Below are 19,414 nucleotides of genomic sequence, written 5' to 3' on the forward strand. Positions count from 1 at the left end.
GATTTATGATCAATTTCTTAAAAAGGCTTCAGGTCTGGCTGATTTATGATCCATTTCTTATAAAGGCTTCAGGTCTGGCTGTGTGATCGATGCAAATCAGTTTGTCTGCATAAAGACATTTTAGTCTTTAAACACTTATTGCATTAACTGCCCCCCTGAGAGGACCAGGAGACAGATGTCATATTTTTCATGAAGTTGTCTTTTTTTTCTCTTACTTTGTATGAGTGGATCATTTTGTGTAATGGTGTGAAGTCTAACATGAAACTTTACTGTAATACTTTATCTAATCATTTATTACCACAGCTGGATAGGGGTCACTAAGTCTTTGTTTACTAAAAGGGATGGTTCATCAAAACAATCTGCCATTTACTTACCCTTGCATAATTTCAAGCCTAAACAACTCCCAGCTTCTTTTGTGTTCCATGGAGGAAAAGGAAAAAGTCATATGGAAAGACATGAGATTTGTTTCTTTCTTAAAGGGATAGTTCACCCAAAAAATAAATTAACCCATTTTTTACTATTATTTACTAAAGTTAGATATTTTACTTTATAACGTGTTAAATATGGATATTTTCTTACAAAAATGAATTGATAACTCCCTGGAGCCATGTGGATTACTTTTATAATGGATGGCTGCACTTTTTGGTCTTCAAATTTTGGGCTGCCAGGACATATTTTAATTTAACTTTGTGTTAGTCTGAAAGAAAAACGTCATGTACACATAATGGCTTGAGGGTGAGTAATTCATGGGCAAGTCAATCTAAAATATCCCTTTAAATTTTAAATAGGAAAATTATGGCATAATTTCATGTTTGGGGCAAACTAGCCATTTATAAACACGTTCTCCTATTGTATCATCTCACTGCACATCTGCTTATATCGTAAGGGAGAAAACAGACTCACTCATTTGAATGTAAATAAGGAATTACAAACTCTAGACTATATGCAGTATTTATCTTTGTTTTAATTTTTGTATCTACAACATTTAAAAAATAGCTTTTGCTCCACATAAAAAACAACAACCTTGCTTTGTTTTTGTTGGAAAAGCATGTCTTTAAAGTTAACAAATTAAACAGCTCACAAATGTCTTTACAGAAAACCCACGCCACCCACAATTGTCCCACACATCTACAATCCTTGCTCATTAAAACTTTGTAAACTATGAAAGCTGGATCCTTTGAATTGCATACCTTTTATGCTTTGTTACACTGAAAAAAAAGAGGAATGTTTTTTTTTCTTCCTAGCTAGTATTTTTTTCTAGTTGACATTGAATTTGACTGAGTAAGCATATATCTAACTATCATAAGTAAATGTTGCATGATATTTTTAGAATCCACGTTCAAAACTTACTAGGAAAAATCTCATTCTGTAACAAGAGTTATCTCGTCTCCTTAATCGTCATGAAAAAAAATTGCCTTGCATGGGCTGGCTCAACTGCTGAGAGTCCAGGCGTCTCATCTGGATTGTTCAATGCTTTACTCTGAATGTGATATCGTACGTTAAGTGTGCTATTTCTTCAATATCAGGAAACATAATTTTGCTATTGTCATACTGTATGCCGACAGTTGCATTGGTTTCCTGGTCTCTGTACAAAAAAAAAACTACTTTATCACTTCCATAGTTTTTTTATCAGATAAGAGCAGATAGAGATAAAAACAGATCACCTAACATTTGTAGAACATGTTGGTTTTGATCTTGTAGAATTCTCATTAAAAGGCAGTCAACTGTCAAACACAAAGTTGGCCCAAATTTAGCCTATGAAGGTAACCTATGGATGAAATTAATAAATAACAGTTTGTTTAAACCTTGTGAAAGAAGATTAGATAATGACAAATCAAGAATATGTTTCATCAGAATTCTGGGTATTTGTATCCAAATGTTAAAGGGTGAATTCCCTTCTCTATTTTTTTTTTTTTTGGACATTTACAGTTCATATTTACCATTGCCTTTACCATGAACCATTAATAATATATTTATTTTAAAATGTTTGGAAGTGCTTGGATGTACGTGTTGTTGTTGTTTTTTCTTCATACAATGCTAAATGTTGTGCTGTAATAGTTGTCAAAATCCTTGTTTTTGCACCCTTGGATTACTTTTCTATGCAGATCAACTTCTGGTTCTGTCACCTTGTCTTTAAAAACTGCAGGATGATTCATTTCTGTGGTAACAAACAGCATGTCAGATAGACAGAGTTAAACAACTCTATTGACCCCTTCAACATCTTGCATTGTCTACAACAATGACAGTATCACTGAAATGCTGCAAAATCTCAGAGACCAACTAATAATTTACATTTCATGTTTATTTCCAAGTCATCTCAAAAAGGTAAGTCATCTCTAACGTTGAATCATTAAAGGTGCTAAAGCACAGCGGTCTAAATCTCTAAAAGCTGCTCAAGACAATACAATTCAATGATAAAAAACAACATTGTCAATGTATCATAACAATAATAATAATAATATAGCAATAACAATAAAAAGAGTAAAACAGCTAGACAGTAGAAATAATTCAACATCACAATTAAAAAACAAAAACAAAATGGAGGGTAAAATGTACAAAATTCTGCTGGGCAGAAGACAGAAAACCTGTTTTACAACACTTCAACAAGCATTTTTCTGGACTGTGTGTGCGTGAATGTTTTTTCTAGTCAAACATGTCATCGTCATCATCATCATCATTATCAGATTCTGCAAAATATTTAACTTCTTTCTTGGTTCGACCGGATCGATCTCTGCCTGAGTCCAGACGGCTGAAGCTGTTCACACCTGCGTCATCATCTTCTTCATCCTCAGATGCTGGCTTCTTTGGTTTCTACATGCCAACACACACAACATTGATAAGACACTGTACTATTCCTCATGGGTAACTGCAAGATCCAGTAAAAAAAATAAAAATAAAAATAAATATATATATATATATATATATATATATATATATATATATATATATATATATATATATATATATATATATATATATATATATATATTGCAAAACTAGACTTATCTGGAAGCATCTGACACCTGAGTTCAGCTTGAGTACAGTGTGCAAAATGATACCACTGTGCATCACAGTTCTGTTATTTAGAAAATATTGCAGTTCTGCCATTATTTTAATGCTTTAACTGGAAGTTTTGAGCTCAAGCCTGGATTTACAATTTCCAGACCATTGGCACCCCCTGCAGGCTAAAACATTCCAGTTGTTACACATATGCTATAACACTAGTTATTGCTTACACACAATTTCTCAAACTATGGCTCCTTTTCTGTTCAATCTACAGAAACTGAAACAGTGTTTGGCATTATGCATTGCATAGCCTACATTTGTTTTATAATTACAAACTGGGCATAATGCAAATAATTTGCTTGCAGTTTTACAGACTTTTACAGACAGTCTGAAGTTTATGTACATGAGTGAAAAAAAGAAACAAAAGAACCCTGTAATCTGCATCTGTAGATGTACATTACAGCTTTATTACAACATAATTGTTCAGATAAACAGTATATAAACTTTTTTGACCCAATCACCATGGCCATATCAACAGTCTTTACAGACTGATCTCATGAAATGGCATATGTATGATACGCCAATTCGTATGCCATTTTGGCGTGCTATCAAGACGCATAGTTTTTTAGCGTGTTTATCAACGCCATTTCATTCTATCCCTCCTACACTGCCCGTACCCAACACTCACACACTCACAGTTGCTAATTTTTAATTATTGGTAAAAAAAAAACACAAACAAAAACTCCACAAGTAATAACCTAGAATACTGTCCTAAAGCCCTATTCGGACGGGATTAACATTAACATGGGGACGTGGGGGTAAAGTAATTTTACCCCAGGACGTCTGTAATATTAATGGCCAATTTGTACGGGATAAGACATCTCAGTAAAACTAGCAGAAGTGGGAGGAGTAACTCGCTTTACGCACCACGGTAACCTCCATGTCGTCATGTGCGTGTGACGTTGCTGTTATCACGTGAGCAAACACACAACATGCACCAATCTGAACTCCGTCTCCTGTGTGTTTTAATAAACAGTTAGATCCAGTCTAACGATTCTGATTGGATTGTGTTGGTAATAGACACTTTCCTAGAGCTAAAATAAGTGTTGTGCCTCTAATTATCTAATAAGTGCTTTGATCTTCTTTTCGCTTTAAATGATATGCGGAAAATACTGGACGTTTGCCACAGAGTTATCCCACCACCTACAACACAACCGAATGGGTCAAGCGCCTCCAAGCTCGCAAAATGCGCTTTTTTTACTTTTAACCTCTTACCTGTCATCTCCCGATCTGGCAAATTAAGCATTTAGACATGCTCATAGTATAAAGACAGCTGCTCGTACGGTATTCTGAATATACACATTACCAATATATATTTAGAAAGCCAACACTTGAGAGTTTACAGCTGAATACTCAGAATTACTCAGACAGTTATTAATATAGACATATATAGGCTGAAACATAAAAATTAAAAAATTAAATATTTTAAATATTTTTCTTCATGTATAAAAATATTATGTGAATGTAGTATAGTGACATATAACTACAACTAAATTGAAGGCACAAGTGTGTTGAATGAGTATGAATGTTATGAAACATTTTCTAAGACCATGTCTTGTCTAATGTCTGGCGAGGTTGAACAGCTCAATTAATTCTACAATGTGCTCACTAAGCGATCGTTTAACACTTTTGAATGTCTGAGACGTAATCCTCATTATTGTTTTGTTATGAATCTTTTGTTTTGTAACAGCCATTATTCAAAACCATTATAACATGTATGCCTTCCTAAATGGCCCATTATCAGCTGAGATCATCCAGTAAGCTACAAATATCTAGAGTCTTTCTAAAAGAACATAAAAACAAAATTGAAAGCACATTCTGTGAATTATTGTAACATAAATAGACACAGCTCTTATTGCAACAGGTGCATTAGAGCTTCAGTTAGCATCAAGCTACATAACACAATTTAAAACATTAAAATTTTAAACATAGCCAGCAGCCATATCACCCTGTAGCCCAAGACTGATTTCCCACTGAAGCTAAGCAGGGTTGAGCCTGGTCAGTACCTCGATGGGAGACCAACTGGGAAAACGTCTCGGTTTATGAATATAACCCATGTTCCCTGAGAGGGAACGAGACACTGCGTCATCGTAGATGACACATCGGGGAACGCCCTCGGCGTGACGCTGCTGAGTTCATATCAAAAAAGTCCTATCTTGATTGGTGTTGCGTGATGACATAACGAGTGACGGCATACCCGGAGGTATAAAGGGATGCCGGCACAAGCAAACGCAGCTTACTGCTATGAAGCGGGACGCTCTGTAGATAGGCGGGGCTACGAGATGCAGTGTCTCGTTCCCTCTCAGGGAACATGGGTTATATTCATAACCCGAGACGTTCCCTTTATTGAGGGAACTCACACTGCGTCATCGTAGATGACACATTGGGGAACGAGTACCCACTAGTCCTTGCCTATCTTGGGCCCCCTGATATGGACCGGAGTGCATACTCAGGGGGCGAGCACCCTAGCGCCTGGCATCGCCGGGAGTTGCAGACTGTAATATTTCACGAAAGTATGCGGTGTGGCCCACCTGGCCGCCTCACAGATATCCTGCAAAGAAGCTCTGGAAAGGAGGGCTACCGAGGAGGCCATGCCCCTGGTAGAATGAGCCCTCACGGCTATAGGTGAAGGCAAGTTGCGCACCTGATAGGCCGTGGCTATTGCCTGGACAACCCAGTTACTAATGGTCTGTTTTGCCGCAGGCAGCCCTTTCCTAGGTGGACCAAAGCACACTAACAACTGGTCTGACTTCCTCCACTGGGCAGACCTCTCCAAATAAATCCTCAATGCCCGCACCGGGCAGAGGAGGTGAAGCCTGCCCTCATCTGCCGTCACATGAGGTGGGGGATGAAAAGCCTGGAGAACCACCAACCGTAGCGCATTAGATGGTACCTTGGGAATGTATCCCGGGATCGGCCGCAAGATAGCCTTTACTCCGCCTGGGGCAAATATGAAAAGTGCGATAATTACTTGATAACTGCTCTGTCAAGCCCTCATCGTCAGTGCATAAACCCGTCTCAGGCATGAAGACTCCGATCCTTGTGTAATCGACGCATCACCCGCTGAATCTGCAGCGCGATCTCTGTATGCGAGTGACGTGTGTGTGTGTATGATGCACACTTCATAATGAAAGCGGCTCATACAGAATGGTATTTTAACTTGGAATTACCTCTGCTATTGTACACCTTCCCAATCAGAATTGAATATTCAGACAGACCATGACATAAATTACTTTAGTTATTGCTAAACTAAATGTTTTATTGGCTAGGCCTATAACAATTTTTTTTTAAAAAAAGATTTCCAGTGAAAACACTAGTAACCTTATGTCAGTAGATTTACACTTTGAAAGAAATATTATCTTATCATTGACATTAGCTCATTGGAAATGGATAAAAAATGCCTTTAATTTTATTTGCAATAATAAATGCCGCTGCCTACCAGCTGCAATAACCAATAAAATTTTGTTCCATATTTTTTTTGCTATATCGTCATAAATATCGTTAACGCAAATATTCCTGAAATATCGTGATATAATTTTGAGGCTATATCGCCCACCCTTAGTTGCCAGAATAATAATTATACACTGTTTGTTAATAGGCCGGGGGATAACTGGCACCCCGACTGAGCCTGGTTTCTACCAAGGTTTATTTTACTCCATCATGCCCTGATGGAGTTTTGGTTTCTTGCCACTATCACCTTTGGCTTGGCTTGCTCAGTTGGGGACACTAAAATTTGGATCTAAGTTATTAAACTAAATTTCCAGAGTTCCAGAGTCTGGGGGCTGCTACTGCAAAGCACTTCCAACAGCAAAAGGTCAGGTCTGTAGTGCTCTGGAGGAGATGTGGTGGTGGAGAAGATCAGATCAGGGGCCACACCATGGAGGGATTTATAGACTGTGAGTAGCAGTTTAAAATCAATGCGGTAGCGGATGGGGAGCCAGTAGAGCAAAGCGAGGGCCGGGGTGATATGTTCTTGCTTTTTTGTACAAGTAAGGAGTCGACCGGCTGAGTTCTGAACCAACTGCAGGCGGCGAAGCTGGGAAAGGTCAATGCCAGTGTATAGAGCGTCAACACCTTGTTAGCCCTGTGTATTTAGTTCTCAGGTTCCCCTCAGTGTTTGTCCGTCGATGTTCATGTATTGTAGTGTTTTGGATGTTCCTGAGTTGTTTCTATTAAAAGTTTCCTGTTCCAAGTTCTCCTTCACCTTTGTGAGTTGAAAATACACACCACTTTTGTAACAGATCAACGGACCAGCCATCCACCACCGACCACGACCGGCATGATGGGAGTGCCTGAGCCCACCGCAGACCGTGGAGACCGGCCTGCAATGATCGACTGGCCCAAACCCAGGCAGAGGTTGAGAGGAGTCATTCCCCCGGAGCCCGGACCACTGCAAGGGTCTGACCAGGTGCGTGAGCCAACAAAATCATCCGTTGTGGAGGGAGTCCTCGTGGAGCTTGAGGGTTGAGCCCCACCCATCAGCCCGCCGCGGTGGATGCGACGAGGATCTCTGGCGGCTATCTATAGGAACTGCGCACCATCTCTGAGGTGAAGTTAATTTAATGGTATTTGGAAGTTTCTCCCACAACCCCTGTCTCTCCAGTAACCCAAGTTTCTCCTGCGCCCTTAGAACTCCCACCCACACTCCCTCTACTTCCACATCTGTCAACCAGCTCTTCATCCTCGGCCACACCGCTGTCCATCATCCTCTCTGCTCCTCCCACATGCAGTGTGGATACGCCTTGAGAACTCAGTCCAGCAGTGCCGTCTCACCCAGAGGATCCCCTATCATCACTGCCGGTCTCTTCACCCTACACTCCACCACGGCCCGTCGACACATCGGCTACGCCCTGGCTCCTCCCGCCCTTGGCTACACCGGACACCTTCTGCCAGACGGCTTCTCCGGGCACCCTCGTCTCTCCGGCTCCGCCTTGGTCAGTCATCGTCCTTCCTGCACCTTCGGCTTTGTCTTGTGGTTGTCCGGCTCCACCTCGGTTGCTCATCACCGCGGCTCCACCTCGGTCTCCTGGGCCTCCAGTCTCGTGTGGGCTCATCGACCCAGCCGCTCCTCCAGGGTCTCCATCAGTGTCTGCTTCCTCGTTGGTCGTCCCCAGGATGTCTCCCACCGAGTCATCGACTCCATGGATTTTCCCTCCTCCGACTCCGCCGTGGGGCCTCATCTTGGCTAGTTTCTGGACCATCTGGCTCCTGCTCCAGGCTCCCCACTGGCTCCTCCCTCCTTCAAGATGGACTCCCCTTTTCTGTTGGACCGGTTTTCTGTGTGTTGGACTCCCCGTTTCCTCCCTGTTGTTCCCTCACCCTCTTCCAGAGCCCCCTCCCACCCTCCTCTGATGTTACTGTTATGGCGCGAGGACGCGCCTTTTTCAGAGGGGGCATAATGTTACATGTATACCCTGTCTGCTGTGTACTTTGTGTTTTGAGTTCAGCCCCCGTGACCTAGTTTCTCCCCAGTCTGTCTAATTAGTTATGCCCATCACCTGTGTCTTGTCAATCACCTTGATAGCCCTGTGTATTTAGTTCTCAGTTTCCCCTCAGTGTTTGTCCGTCGACGTTCAGGTATTGTAGTGTGTTTTGGATGTTCCTGAGTTGTTTCTATTAAAAGTTTCCTGTTCCAAGTTCTCCTTCGCCTTCATGAGTTTGACCTACACACCACTTTTGTAACATATATATATGTGTGTGTTTGGTGAAGTTAATTTAATTAAGTTTTTTTTTATTACAATTAAAAACTTTTTTCCATTTTACTATATATATCCAAAGATCATTACTCAATTAGTTGGCACTTAGTTTCAAAAAGGCTTTTCGTTTTATTATATTTATAAAAGAAAGATAAGCTGTACCGAGAATTTTTTCCGAAAAAAAACCCGAGCGGCTGGAGGCGTATCGTGTGGGCGGAGCTAAAGAATGACGAGCATGCTGCTACTGCACGAGAGCGTTAAGCATGGAAAAGAAAACGTTACCCTAAATAAACCATGGCTATCAATCAGATTCAACTAATACATATATGATCCAGAATCGGATCCGGAGGCTAAAATAAACTGAGCAGGAGAAGCAGCTACATCAGGACGTCCGTCTCAGTGGTATGTAACATTACTGTATTTAGTGGCTTGCCAACATTTGCGTTTGTTTACTTGTGGATTGTGAGGACATAATTTGGTTTATGGACTATTGTATGCGACTAAACCTTAGCAATCGCAAGCAAAATGGTTTTGCACGTTAGACTACTAGTGTTACATAGAAAAACAATGGAGTAGTGCATTTGAATGTGCTTTGTGTGAACAAACTAAGTTTAACGTTATGTTTGGGGTGGTTTTACAATAAACAAACACATATAGTGGTCAGCTAAACAAATGTATTTAAAGACACGCCATACATCGCATGCTTCATTGATAAATTAACTATACAATCGTGTTGTTTACTGATGTTTACTCACATGACGATATCCAACTACACACCGACATTTGAAGTAGGACTGCACGATATTGGAAAAAAATTACATTGCAATATTTTTTCCCCCAACGATATATATTGTGATATTGAGAGCCATCAATCCAGGCTAAAGTCAATAATTACCATTCCATGATATTAATAATTTCAGTAATAAGCAAGCTTCATTACAAGTGACAAAAAGAAATGTTGGAAAGTTTGTGTAAACATGAAACTAAACCTCCAGTAGGTGGCAGCAGGTGACCGTCTCAATGAGTGAGTCACTGAGTCGTTCATTCAAACGATTCATTCAAATGCTGAATCGTTAACGCTTGTTATTATGAGTGAGACGTGCTACGGGTCTGCTGTGAACGATTTTAACTGCTAAAATAGAACAAAAACACTAAATATTGCATCTAAACTGTAAGTGACTTTAAGTGAATATTAAAGGGGTACTTCAGCGCTGGGAGGATGAATCTGTATTTAAACTGGGTCATCAATGCAGTAGAAATGTGAAATTATTTTTGAATTTGGTGCCTTCTAGACTGAGAAAAGACAGAAAATGTATTTTTGTCCCATGGGGATGAAAGACTACAATTCCCAGAATGCTTCGCTGCCCTGTGAGGCCATTCCCAACACCACCAACTTGATTACTGTGACTGAGCTGAAGACACTACAATTAAAAACTGAACGTGTCTGTTCAATATAATGAGTGAGTCACCGCGAGAGTATCACAGCACTGAGCACTAACTGCAGGAGTGATGAGAGCTGAGGTAATCGCGACTACACTCGCGGCATACATTCACAACGCGAGTTCAGTCTGGCGCGTTTCAGTTCATGCCTTTGCAAGCTTAACTTTCATAGAAATTAATTTGAGAAGTTAAAAGACTTACATTGCTCACATAGCTCCGTTTAAATGAGTGCCTGTAGCTGCCAGCTGAACTCTCCCTGCCAGCTGAGTAATCTCCCATCCCCCATGCGCAGGTTCAAAACATGCGGAAATAGCTCCCTCTGCTGGCTGTAGTCTTTAGCCTTTGGGCCAACATTACTCCTATGATGCAAAAATCGTCAATTTGCATCATAGGAGGAATTTTTCCAGAAATAAAATGCATAAATCTCTTGTCTCAGGGGGATATGAGGGGGGAAAGCACAATCATTTGAATATACTCCAGGGTTTCTACTGATACAAAGCCATATGCTAATCGCTGAAGTAACCCTTTAATTAGTTGTTTATGGAACTGTTATATGAAATCAGTGTCATTTACAGTCGTGATGGTATTCAGGAAAACGCTCATGTGTTGTAATTTCTCCTCGAGAGGATGCACGAGCGTCAACAGCGCAACCTTATTATCGTCAGTTCATTATATATTATCCACTATTGATCGCCACTTACACTAAATTAATGCACAAACATTCTTGCATTTTGGTGATTCGCTAGTTATTTTTTGTTTTAATCCGGCTCTTGTCAGTCAGGCAAGTAAAATTCTCTTTCACTTGTCCCTTCAAAACATCCACATGTCCTGGAAAAGCGTTTATGTCGAGCCCTGCTTTGTATTCGTCGTAAAGATCTTTGTGGTGCCGTTTTAAGTGATCAGACAAATTGGTGGTGTTTTCTTGTTTTGTGGCCACAAGACACTCCATGCAAAGTACCTCTTTTTGTTCAACATCCTCCTTTATGTAGTCGAAATAGTCCCAAAAAGATGATTTCCGGTACAAATCTTTTTTTCCTCCTCTTCGGATCCTCTTCGTCACGGATTTTAGCAGTTAATTGGCTCAGCGAACCAATCACTGTGCAGGCACGCGGAACGTGCATGTCACTCCAGCAACAAACTCGTGTTTACTGTGTGCTACCGCTCTCTTAATACACCATGGGCTACTACCGTTCACATTGCATGTTCCGGCGATGTGACTATCGCACAAACGCACATCGCAATGTCAATGTTAAAACAGAATATTGTTCAGCCCTAATTTGAAGCAGTTTTACTCACCGCCTGCTTCCAAAGCACAATTGTGAAATTTTATCGTCACCGCTCCATCAAAAACACACTTCTTTGGTGACGTTGTTGGTTTGATGAAGTCCTGAGACAGTGAGTGCAGTGTTTATGGGCGGCATGTATTTGCTCTCTCGCTGACTCGCTCTAATCCGGTCGGTCTCGCGCACACCCTTCCGGGAGAAGAGCCCGTACGGCCCATACAAGGATATTCCGACCCGTTGACGTCATACTAAAAAAAAAACTCTCCGAAACTTGTGAGAAACCGGAAGGAGTATTTTTGACACAGAAATATTTCATTAAACGTCCAACTTATTTTTTTAAATCTTTGTCCATGTTTAGGATAGTAATCCAAGTCTTTAACAGTGTAAAAAGCTCAGTATGCATGAAACAGCATTTCACCCCCCCCCCCCTTAAGATGTTATAAAAACTAAAAAGATGAAAAGATGTTATATAAAGCATAAAAATGTTCTAACACTACTTTGAAACAATGTGTATTGTGACACAAACAAATTTGACTTTATATAATAACTGCTTTATAATATTTGTTTTATATAATTGATGGAGCTTGCAACGTCCAGCACGTTATGCCCATCAACCCCTCCAAAGAAGAGGACACTGAGTTGAGCACGGCTGGATACATGCAGACCATCAGTCAGACACTCTCTCTCGCTTTGCACAGAAATAAATGTGTTATTTTCCCACTCCTAATTTTTTAATAAACAGATAATATAATGGATTTTTAAAATGCATTATATTATCTGCATTGAAAAACTGTTCAGATCTAGACATAGTTTATGGGATTATTAGTAGAGGATATATCCCTCACCCTGCTTGTGGCAGTCTTTCCAGTCTTCTTCACAGGGTTATAATTATCCTCCTCTGAGCTCGACTGCTTCCTCTTCCTGCCTCTGCCTTTCCCACCCCCTTTTGGTGTTGCTGGTGCTTTTTTAGTGACTGTGTCAGAGTCGGAGTCCCAGATGCATGTATCAGGCTTCTTGGCTTTTACTGGAGCTTTCTTCTGTTTAGGTGCCGTGTCTGTAGGTTTCTTAGCTAGAGTAACAGAACAAAATAATTTTAACAGACTGGAAATTGGCAATTCACATTTACTAGTTAAGATTATTATAACTGCGCTGAACTGGTATGCTACATGAACACTATAAACACATGCTAATAAACACATTTTTATCAGAAATTATTGCATTTTGATGAAATACTGTTAGTACAATTTTGTTTTTGTAATAGCATGCACTCATGAATCATTCACAATAAGAGGAGAAACAAACATGAAGTAAAAAGTAGGTTATGCAATATGCAATTGATATCCGATATACGATACAATAATATTTAATTGCGTAAAATCTATTTAAATTACATTTAAATATATTTACAAATGGAAAATCGCATAACCAATTATTCCTGTGATGGAAAGCTGAATTGAACATTCTTTCTGGGAAAAGAAAGCATTGCTACAATGTAAGAACATTTACATTTTAAATTAAAAGCAGACACTTTTATCCAAAGAAACTTATAAAAAGAGTAAAGAAGCAAATTTCTAATAGGAAAAATACAAATACAACAGTAGTACAACAGCATTCACATAAGAAACAATACAGAAACCTAAATAATCAAATGTAAAAATAAAACTGCATAGTCTAATCACGTGCTGATTTATATTAAAGCTACAAAAGTTATTCAGTCAAGGAGTAGTACGTGATTTTCTCTTTTTCTTTTGTTGCTTGACAGCAGCAGGTTTACTGTATTAGGCTGCAGTCACTTTAAGACTTAATGCACAGATCCTATCGACACACATCCGATTTACTTTACAGCTGTTTAGGTTCACATAACCGACTGTGTTTAAATGAATACTCGACAAGGCAGGCCTTTTGACACTGTATTTGACACAAATGTGTGTTTTTGAATGTTCAAGTGCAATAAGTCACAAAAGGGTGTAGGTGTGAGTCAGTGTGAGTACCGATATCGCAAGCCATTGTGAAATGCATATTGCGTTTTGTAGATTTGCGATATACCGAGCAGCCCTAGTAAAAAGGGTCAGTTTCGAGTTAATTTTGACATTTATACATGATCCTTCATCACAGCAGGGTATCACCAAGTCAAATTTAAGACTTTTTAAGACCTTTTTAAGACCATTATGAATTCATTTTAAGACCTATATCACACAATAAAAAACATGCAAAGGAAATGCAGAATGACTAAATAACTTGCAAAGCAATTTAATTTATTTAAATTGAACAAAGTTTTAGTAAACTTAATTAGTAAAATTATTTATAGCTCAATCCCATTTTATTTTTATTTTTATTTTGAGGTGGTCACTTCCATAAATTAGCAAAAATTGTTATTATTATTTTCATAATTAGGATGCCACATTAGCCATATTATGTTAGATGCACAATAGTCACACATGGCAATAAAACAAACAAAATACATGAATCTTGTTTGGTATTACAAAAAAAAGTCTGGTCCAGTGGTGTGCTATCTATCTGTAATAACACGATTGTTTGGGGTGGGAAATATGACTAAAATCTTACAAGTAAACCACAGCAATAACTAAGCAATTGCTTAATATAAGTAATAAAGTTTTCAAGCAAGTAATCAAGTAAATGGTCAGTAATAAAAAATATACTTAATAATACTTATAAACAAATGATAATAGGACAAATAAATACAACATAAAGATACATATCTACAAACAGTGCTTTAAGTGCTATTTTCCCTGTTTGTGTTGTTGTTAAGCTGTATTAGTTTGCTTTCCCATTGAGAACTTACTAATGCACAGATCCAGTGCTTACTGACACGTCCCAAACTTTTTTACTCACGTCAGGATATAGACATATGCATTTGATTGTTCAAGAGTATTGAGCCTAGAAATAACACATTCAATCCACTCGCGTGAGCGCTGACAGGCAGCAAACACACAAAGTCTGACATCGGAGTTCGGGGTTTACATGACTGTTATAAACTCTTTTTAGTGCAATTGGGTGTATTATACTTTTATTTGGTAATTTTGTGAGATGGTGAGAAAGATTTGCCTTCGCTTTCACGATTGCAGAACTAGAAAAACCGTCAGCTGAAGAATAAAATCAGTTTTCTGTGTCTGTGGGGTACAAACAGAAAGAGGCTCGTGCCTGAAAGCTGATTGGCTGCAATACAAGATGCATGTTGGTCTAATTTGTAGTTGTAATACAGCGAACAATAATTGGACTAGCGAAAGAAAGAACTACAACACCACGGAATAAACGTGCGCTGTTGGAGCCGGGAGCATTTCAATGAGGTAGCGTTACATGGACGTAGGAAAATTAAGACCTTTTTAACATTATTTAAGACCTAGAACGCAATGCTTTCGCGAATTTAAGACTTTTTAAGGCCTTACATTTAGATTTTGAAATGTAAGACTTTTTAAGACGCTGCAGGGACCCTGACAGGTTGGTTGCTGGTCAGGTACCTTTTTTAGCTGGAGGTTTGTCAAAAGCAGAACTGCTGGAATATGATGAGAACACTTGACCCCTGTCATCATCACTGTCTGACTTCACATCTGAAGAATAAATAAACATTATTAACACATACACATTATTAATATGATAAACCACAACTGAACACAAACACACCGTCATCGCTGCTCTTGTCAACATATGCTGTTTTAGATGACAATACAGGCTCTGGGTCCCTTTTTTTCGCTGGTGAAGTAGGCCTGAAAAATATTGAATTAAAATTTAAAAAGAGTTGGCATCCATATTTGATTGTCACTTTGGGAATAATAGTAACTACATAGTTTAATTAAATGAGTGGACCTCACAAAAAACATAAGATGTCATTATTTTGAGTTTTTTTGGGGGTTATTTTGTTCCCTGTTATATTAAAATAATTACTCTAATACAATTAAATTTAAATCACCGTAAGTGCAGAACTAAGGAAAAAGGATGCTCTGTATATTGTTTACAATTCAAATAGTAGTAATAGTAAACAATTTACTTAGTAATGAGCAGTGCAGTCTTTTTGTTTTGCTTTTTTACATTACATTATATATAATTGTGTATAATTGTAATTAAAATAAAACAGCAAAACCTATTAAAAAAATTCTGAAATAAGAACTTAAAACTTAAAATGCTTGTGACAGTTTTTGTGAGATTCACCCAATTTTTTTTATATACAAATACAAATACATACAAAGTAAATGTTGTTTTTGGAGGAAAAATGTCATAATTTTCATCATCATTATGCTGCTCTGTGTTTTTATAGGAGTGAACTGGTGATGCATCATTCCCCTGTTCTTCGTCACCATCATCCTCTTCCTCCTCCTCAGAGAAGTCAAACGTGTACTTGGCCTTCACAGCTGTGAAACAACAACACGATAGAAAATTTCAGGCTATGTCTAAAATGTCAGGTTTTTATATGGCTGTTTTAACACAGTATTAATATGCTACTTTATGTTAGAAATTCAACCAAAAATGTTTCACATATGCATTACCACCCCTGCAGTATTTTTCAATAATTCAAGGTCTACTTGTCAATTATTTCGTCCATAGATATATGGATATATAGTAAAATGTTTGTTCATCACACTTGTGTGGTGTAAATAACAAACAGCAGTCCTGTCTACTCATTGGTGATATAAAATGTACAGCCTGATGTATCACTCAGGCCTGGTTTAAATTATTAAAATAATAACACTTTACAGTAATAACTTTACTTGTACAGTAATATTAATGAAAGCACACACACCTGAGGCTCTCCTGGATGTGGTGTCTCTGGGAATAACAGGTTCATTTTCATCCAGCTCATTGTCAGAACGATCATCATCACCTTCATCATCTGACCATGGATTCCTTTTCTTTACTTTCTTAGCTGGACCTTTAGCACCTGCTGGCTTCCTCTGTTTTGGAGTACCTGAAAATTATATTAAAAACAAAATAAAAAATATAAACAAACAAATAAACAAACCACTTTAAATACAGTGCCAATATTTATTGTTACCAGGTTCTTTCTTCTCTCGCTTGACCCGTGGAGCTTTGGGTTTGGCTCCAGGGTTGGGAAGGCCAGATGGAGAAATGAGGGAATTCTCTCCTCCATTGGAGCCCAGCACGCTGTCCTCATCAAACTCCAACTTTACAGCTGCATCTACCTCACCCTGACACAAACACAGACATCATTAGGCCATGCTTTGTACAGAAACTGTCAAATTAAATTCCAGAACTTGAGGACTTTTCAAGCACTACTTTTTTGGTTTTTAAGGACTACAATCAGATATCTCACTTATCAAACAATATCTTTATTTTCTTTCAAAATCTAAAAAAGGTAAACAGATAAATACAAAATAAACTAATACAAAAAAGGTGCAAATAAAGTGCAGCACAATGACTGGTAACTTTAACCACTTACTATATACTAATACTAATACAAAGATATAAAGACAAAGATATTTATATTTCCTCATGAATTTCCACAGTATATGATACAGCTTTCTATCTTCAGGTCAAGCATATGATTATATATATATATATATATATATGAGCAAAATCACGCTCAAAATCATGCGAAATGGCTGATATCTATATAAGATTGGCTGCAGCATTTAATTGTGCATGAAAATATTGTTTTTCTCACATATATGTGTGAAATTATTGTTTTGTCTTTCAATAATTTAAGCACTTTTCAAGTACCTTTTCATAAATACGGCTGTCTTCAAGGGTTTTTCAGGACTTTGGAAAGTTACATTTCAAAAAGTCAAATTCAAGTACTTCAAGCACTTAAAGCACCTTGTACGAACCCTGTTAGACAAAAGCCACGTTTACCTTTTACTTAGAGGGGTGATGAATTGAGATATCAACTTTCCCTTGAGCTTTTGATATATAAAATAGATATATAAGAATATCCTCTAAGTTTCAGAGTTGAAAATTTCCTTGTTAGTCAAAGAAAAGCTTTTAAAGACACCAGGCCCAGAAAATAATATTGTGCTTCATTCTTATGTAATAGCACTACAAAACACACCTCTACAGAAAGTGTAATTCAGTAGCCCCACCCACCGACTGATGTCAGCTTGCGCTAGCCAACAACAATTAACATGCCAAGGAAGATAGCAAGATATTGCGCTATTCCTGGTTGTGGAAGAACACAGTCACTGCATAAGCTTCCTTCGGATCCTAATATTAAGAATGTGTGGTTGAACTTTATTTTTAATGAAGTTTCAGCTCACGTGGGAAAGACATGTTCACTTCATTTCACTGCGGGATCGTTTGTAAACAAATCTCCGGTCGATGCTGGATTTGGATCCGACAGCAAGGGTGCTTATGTTTACTCACTTATGTGTTATAAAACATGTATTTATATGTAATAGTATTGCTTTGTTATAGATTGTTTTGCTTATGTTTACGTGTCTAACAGAAACATACCTTTAGCATGCTGGACTCAGACATGTATGGGCGAGGGCTCACAAAGCCCGGTAGGCCGATGAATCTCATAATATTCTGTTCTTGATCTATGCTGTTGTCTCTCTCGACTTGACATTTGAAGGGCGGCGTGCACGCACGTGTGCGCACGGTTTGCGGTTATATCGACTGATCGTGAGGGCTATGTGTAATATAATAATATTAGTCCAATCAATCGTGGGTGGATGAGAAATAAATCATTGTGTTTGTTTGATAAAGACGTTTACGAGCCCTGTAATCGAGAAAATCATTCCGGTTGTCGCTTTCAAAACAATCTATCTTCTCCCTCATGTGAACTGACAGGGGAGTTTAAGCTCATTTAATATGCAATTCTTATCTAATCCTAGCCATGGGCGTTTACTTCCAAGTCTCCAGTGCATCATGCCCATCAAAACCCAGCGTTTTGGAGAGAGCCTCAAAACCAGTGTAGAAAATAGCCTATTTCTTATTGGTTATGATGTTTTTTTGAATGTAAAAACCACACAAACATCATTAGTTGACCTCAGACAACAGTATAAAAAAATAAAAGCCTGACCCTCAAAGACCTGTTAGTCTGCCTTTAAAATGTCCACCTCCACTCCATTTATTTTCCTAAATTAGATGCACCTGTTTGAGGTCCTGTTTTTTTATTTTTTAGATTATGTCTCTCCCAGTGGACATGCACCTACGATGACAATTACAGACCCTTCCATGATTTCTAAGTGGGGGAACTTGCAAAATAGCAGGGTGTTCAAATACTTATTTTCCTCACTGTATATTTAAAAAGTCCTGGCTAATCTAAGCTTTTTAATGACAGTAGATGTAGCTCTGTTTTTGAAGTCCATAAAAAATGCATCTGTCCATCAAATAACATGCTCCACGCGGCTCCAGGGATTTAATAAAGGCATTTCGTCCGATTACATTATGTAGTCAACTTATGGGAAAAGTGTTGAACGTGTCCCCGCAGTTCAAAAGGCTGTACATATCTTGAATTGCAAGAAATCACTTTCAACTCTTTTTCCACGGAAGGCAATCAAAGTTAAAGTTTTAAATATCGTCATTTTTCTTACATAATCTCAGCGATTGGCTTCAGAAGTCCCCAGAGCTGTGTGGAGCGCGTTATTTGACAGACAGATGCATTTTTATGGACTCCTAAAACAGAGATACAACTTCTGCCAAAGCTTGGATTAGCCAGGACTTTTTAAATATAACTCCGATTTTAATCATCTGAAAGAAGAATGTACACCTTGACTTGAGGGTGAGTAAATCATGGGCTAATTTTTATTTATGGGGGAACTATGCCTTTCAGCTTTAATTCTAACATATAAGGTAAAAAACAAAACAAATCTTTTCAGCAATAGATAAAGGCTTGAAACAGTTTGGAACTGTTTTTCTTTGCGGAAGCTTTGCGTAAGAGCTAATAAAATATTTAAACTCAAGACAATATTTTTTTCTAGTTTACTTGAGACAAGTAACTGTTAGCTGTGTAAT

The 19,414-nt window shown here is 38.4% G+C and overlaps 1 protein-coding gene across 2 annotated transcripts in view; it reads right to left on the reverse strand.

Annotated features, from left to right (window-relative positions):
- Nucleotides 1-2,284: 2,284 nt before the first annotated feature.
- Nucleotides 2,285-19,414, reverse strand: part of top2b (DNA topoisomerase II beta) — a 162,703-nt gene continuing 145,573 nt past the window's right edge. For both annotated transcript variants that reach the window (XM_067426450.1, XM_067426449.1), the window contains exons 29-35: nt 16,494-16,647; nt 16,242-16,406; nt 15,687-15,852; nt 15,128-15,210; nt 14,965-15,054; nt 12,331-12,554; nt 2,285-2,811 (exon numbers count right to left, since the gene is read on the reverse strand). In XM_067426450.1, coding sequence (XP_067282551.1) covers nt 2,644-2,811; nt 12,331-12,554; nt 14,965-15,054; nt 15,128-15,210; nt 15,687-15,852; nt 16,242-16,406; nt 16,494-16,647 — 1,050 coding nt within the window. In that variant the 3' untranslated portion in view covers nt 2,285-2,643. The remainder of the gene's footprint in view (nt 2,812-12,330; nt 12,555-14,964; nt 15,055-15,127; nt 15,211-15,686; nt 15,853-16,241; nt 16,407-16,493; nt 16,648-19,414) is intronic.

This window comes from Pseudorasbora parva, chromosome 19 (assembly GCF_024679245.1).
Source record: "Pseudorasbora parva isolate DD20220531a chromosome 19, ASM2467924v1, whole genome shotgun sequence".
NCBI lineage: Eukaryota > Metazoa > Chordata > Actinopteri > Cypriniformes > Gobionidae > Pseudorasbora > Pseudorasbora parva.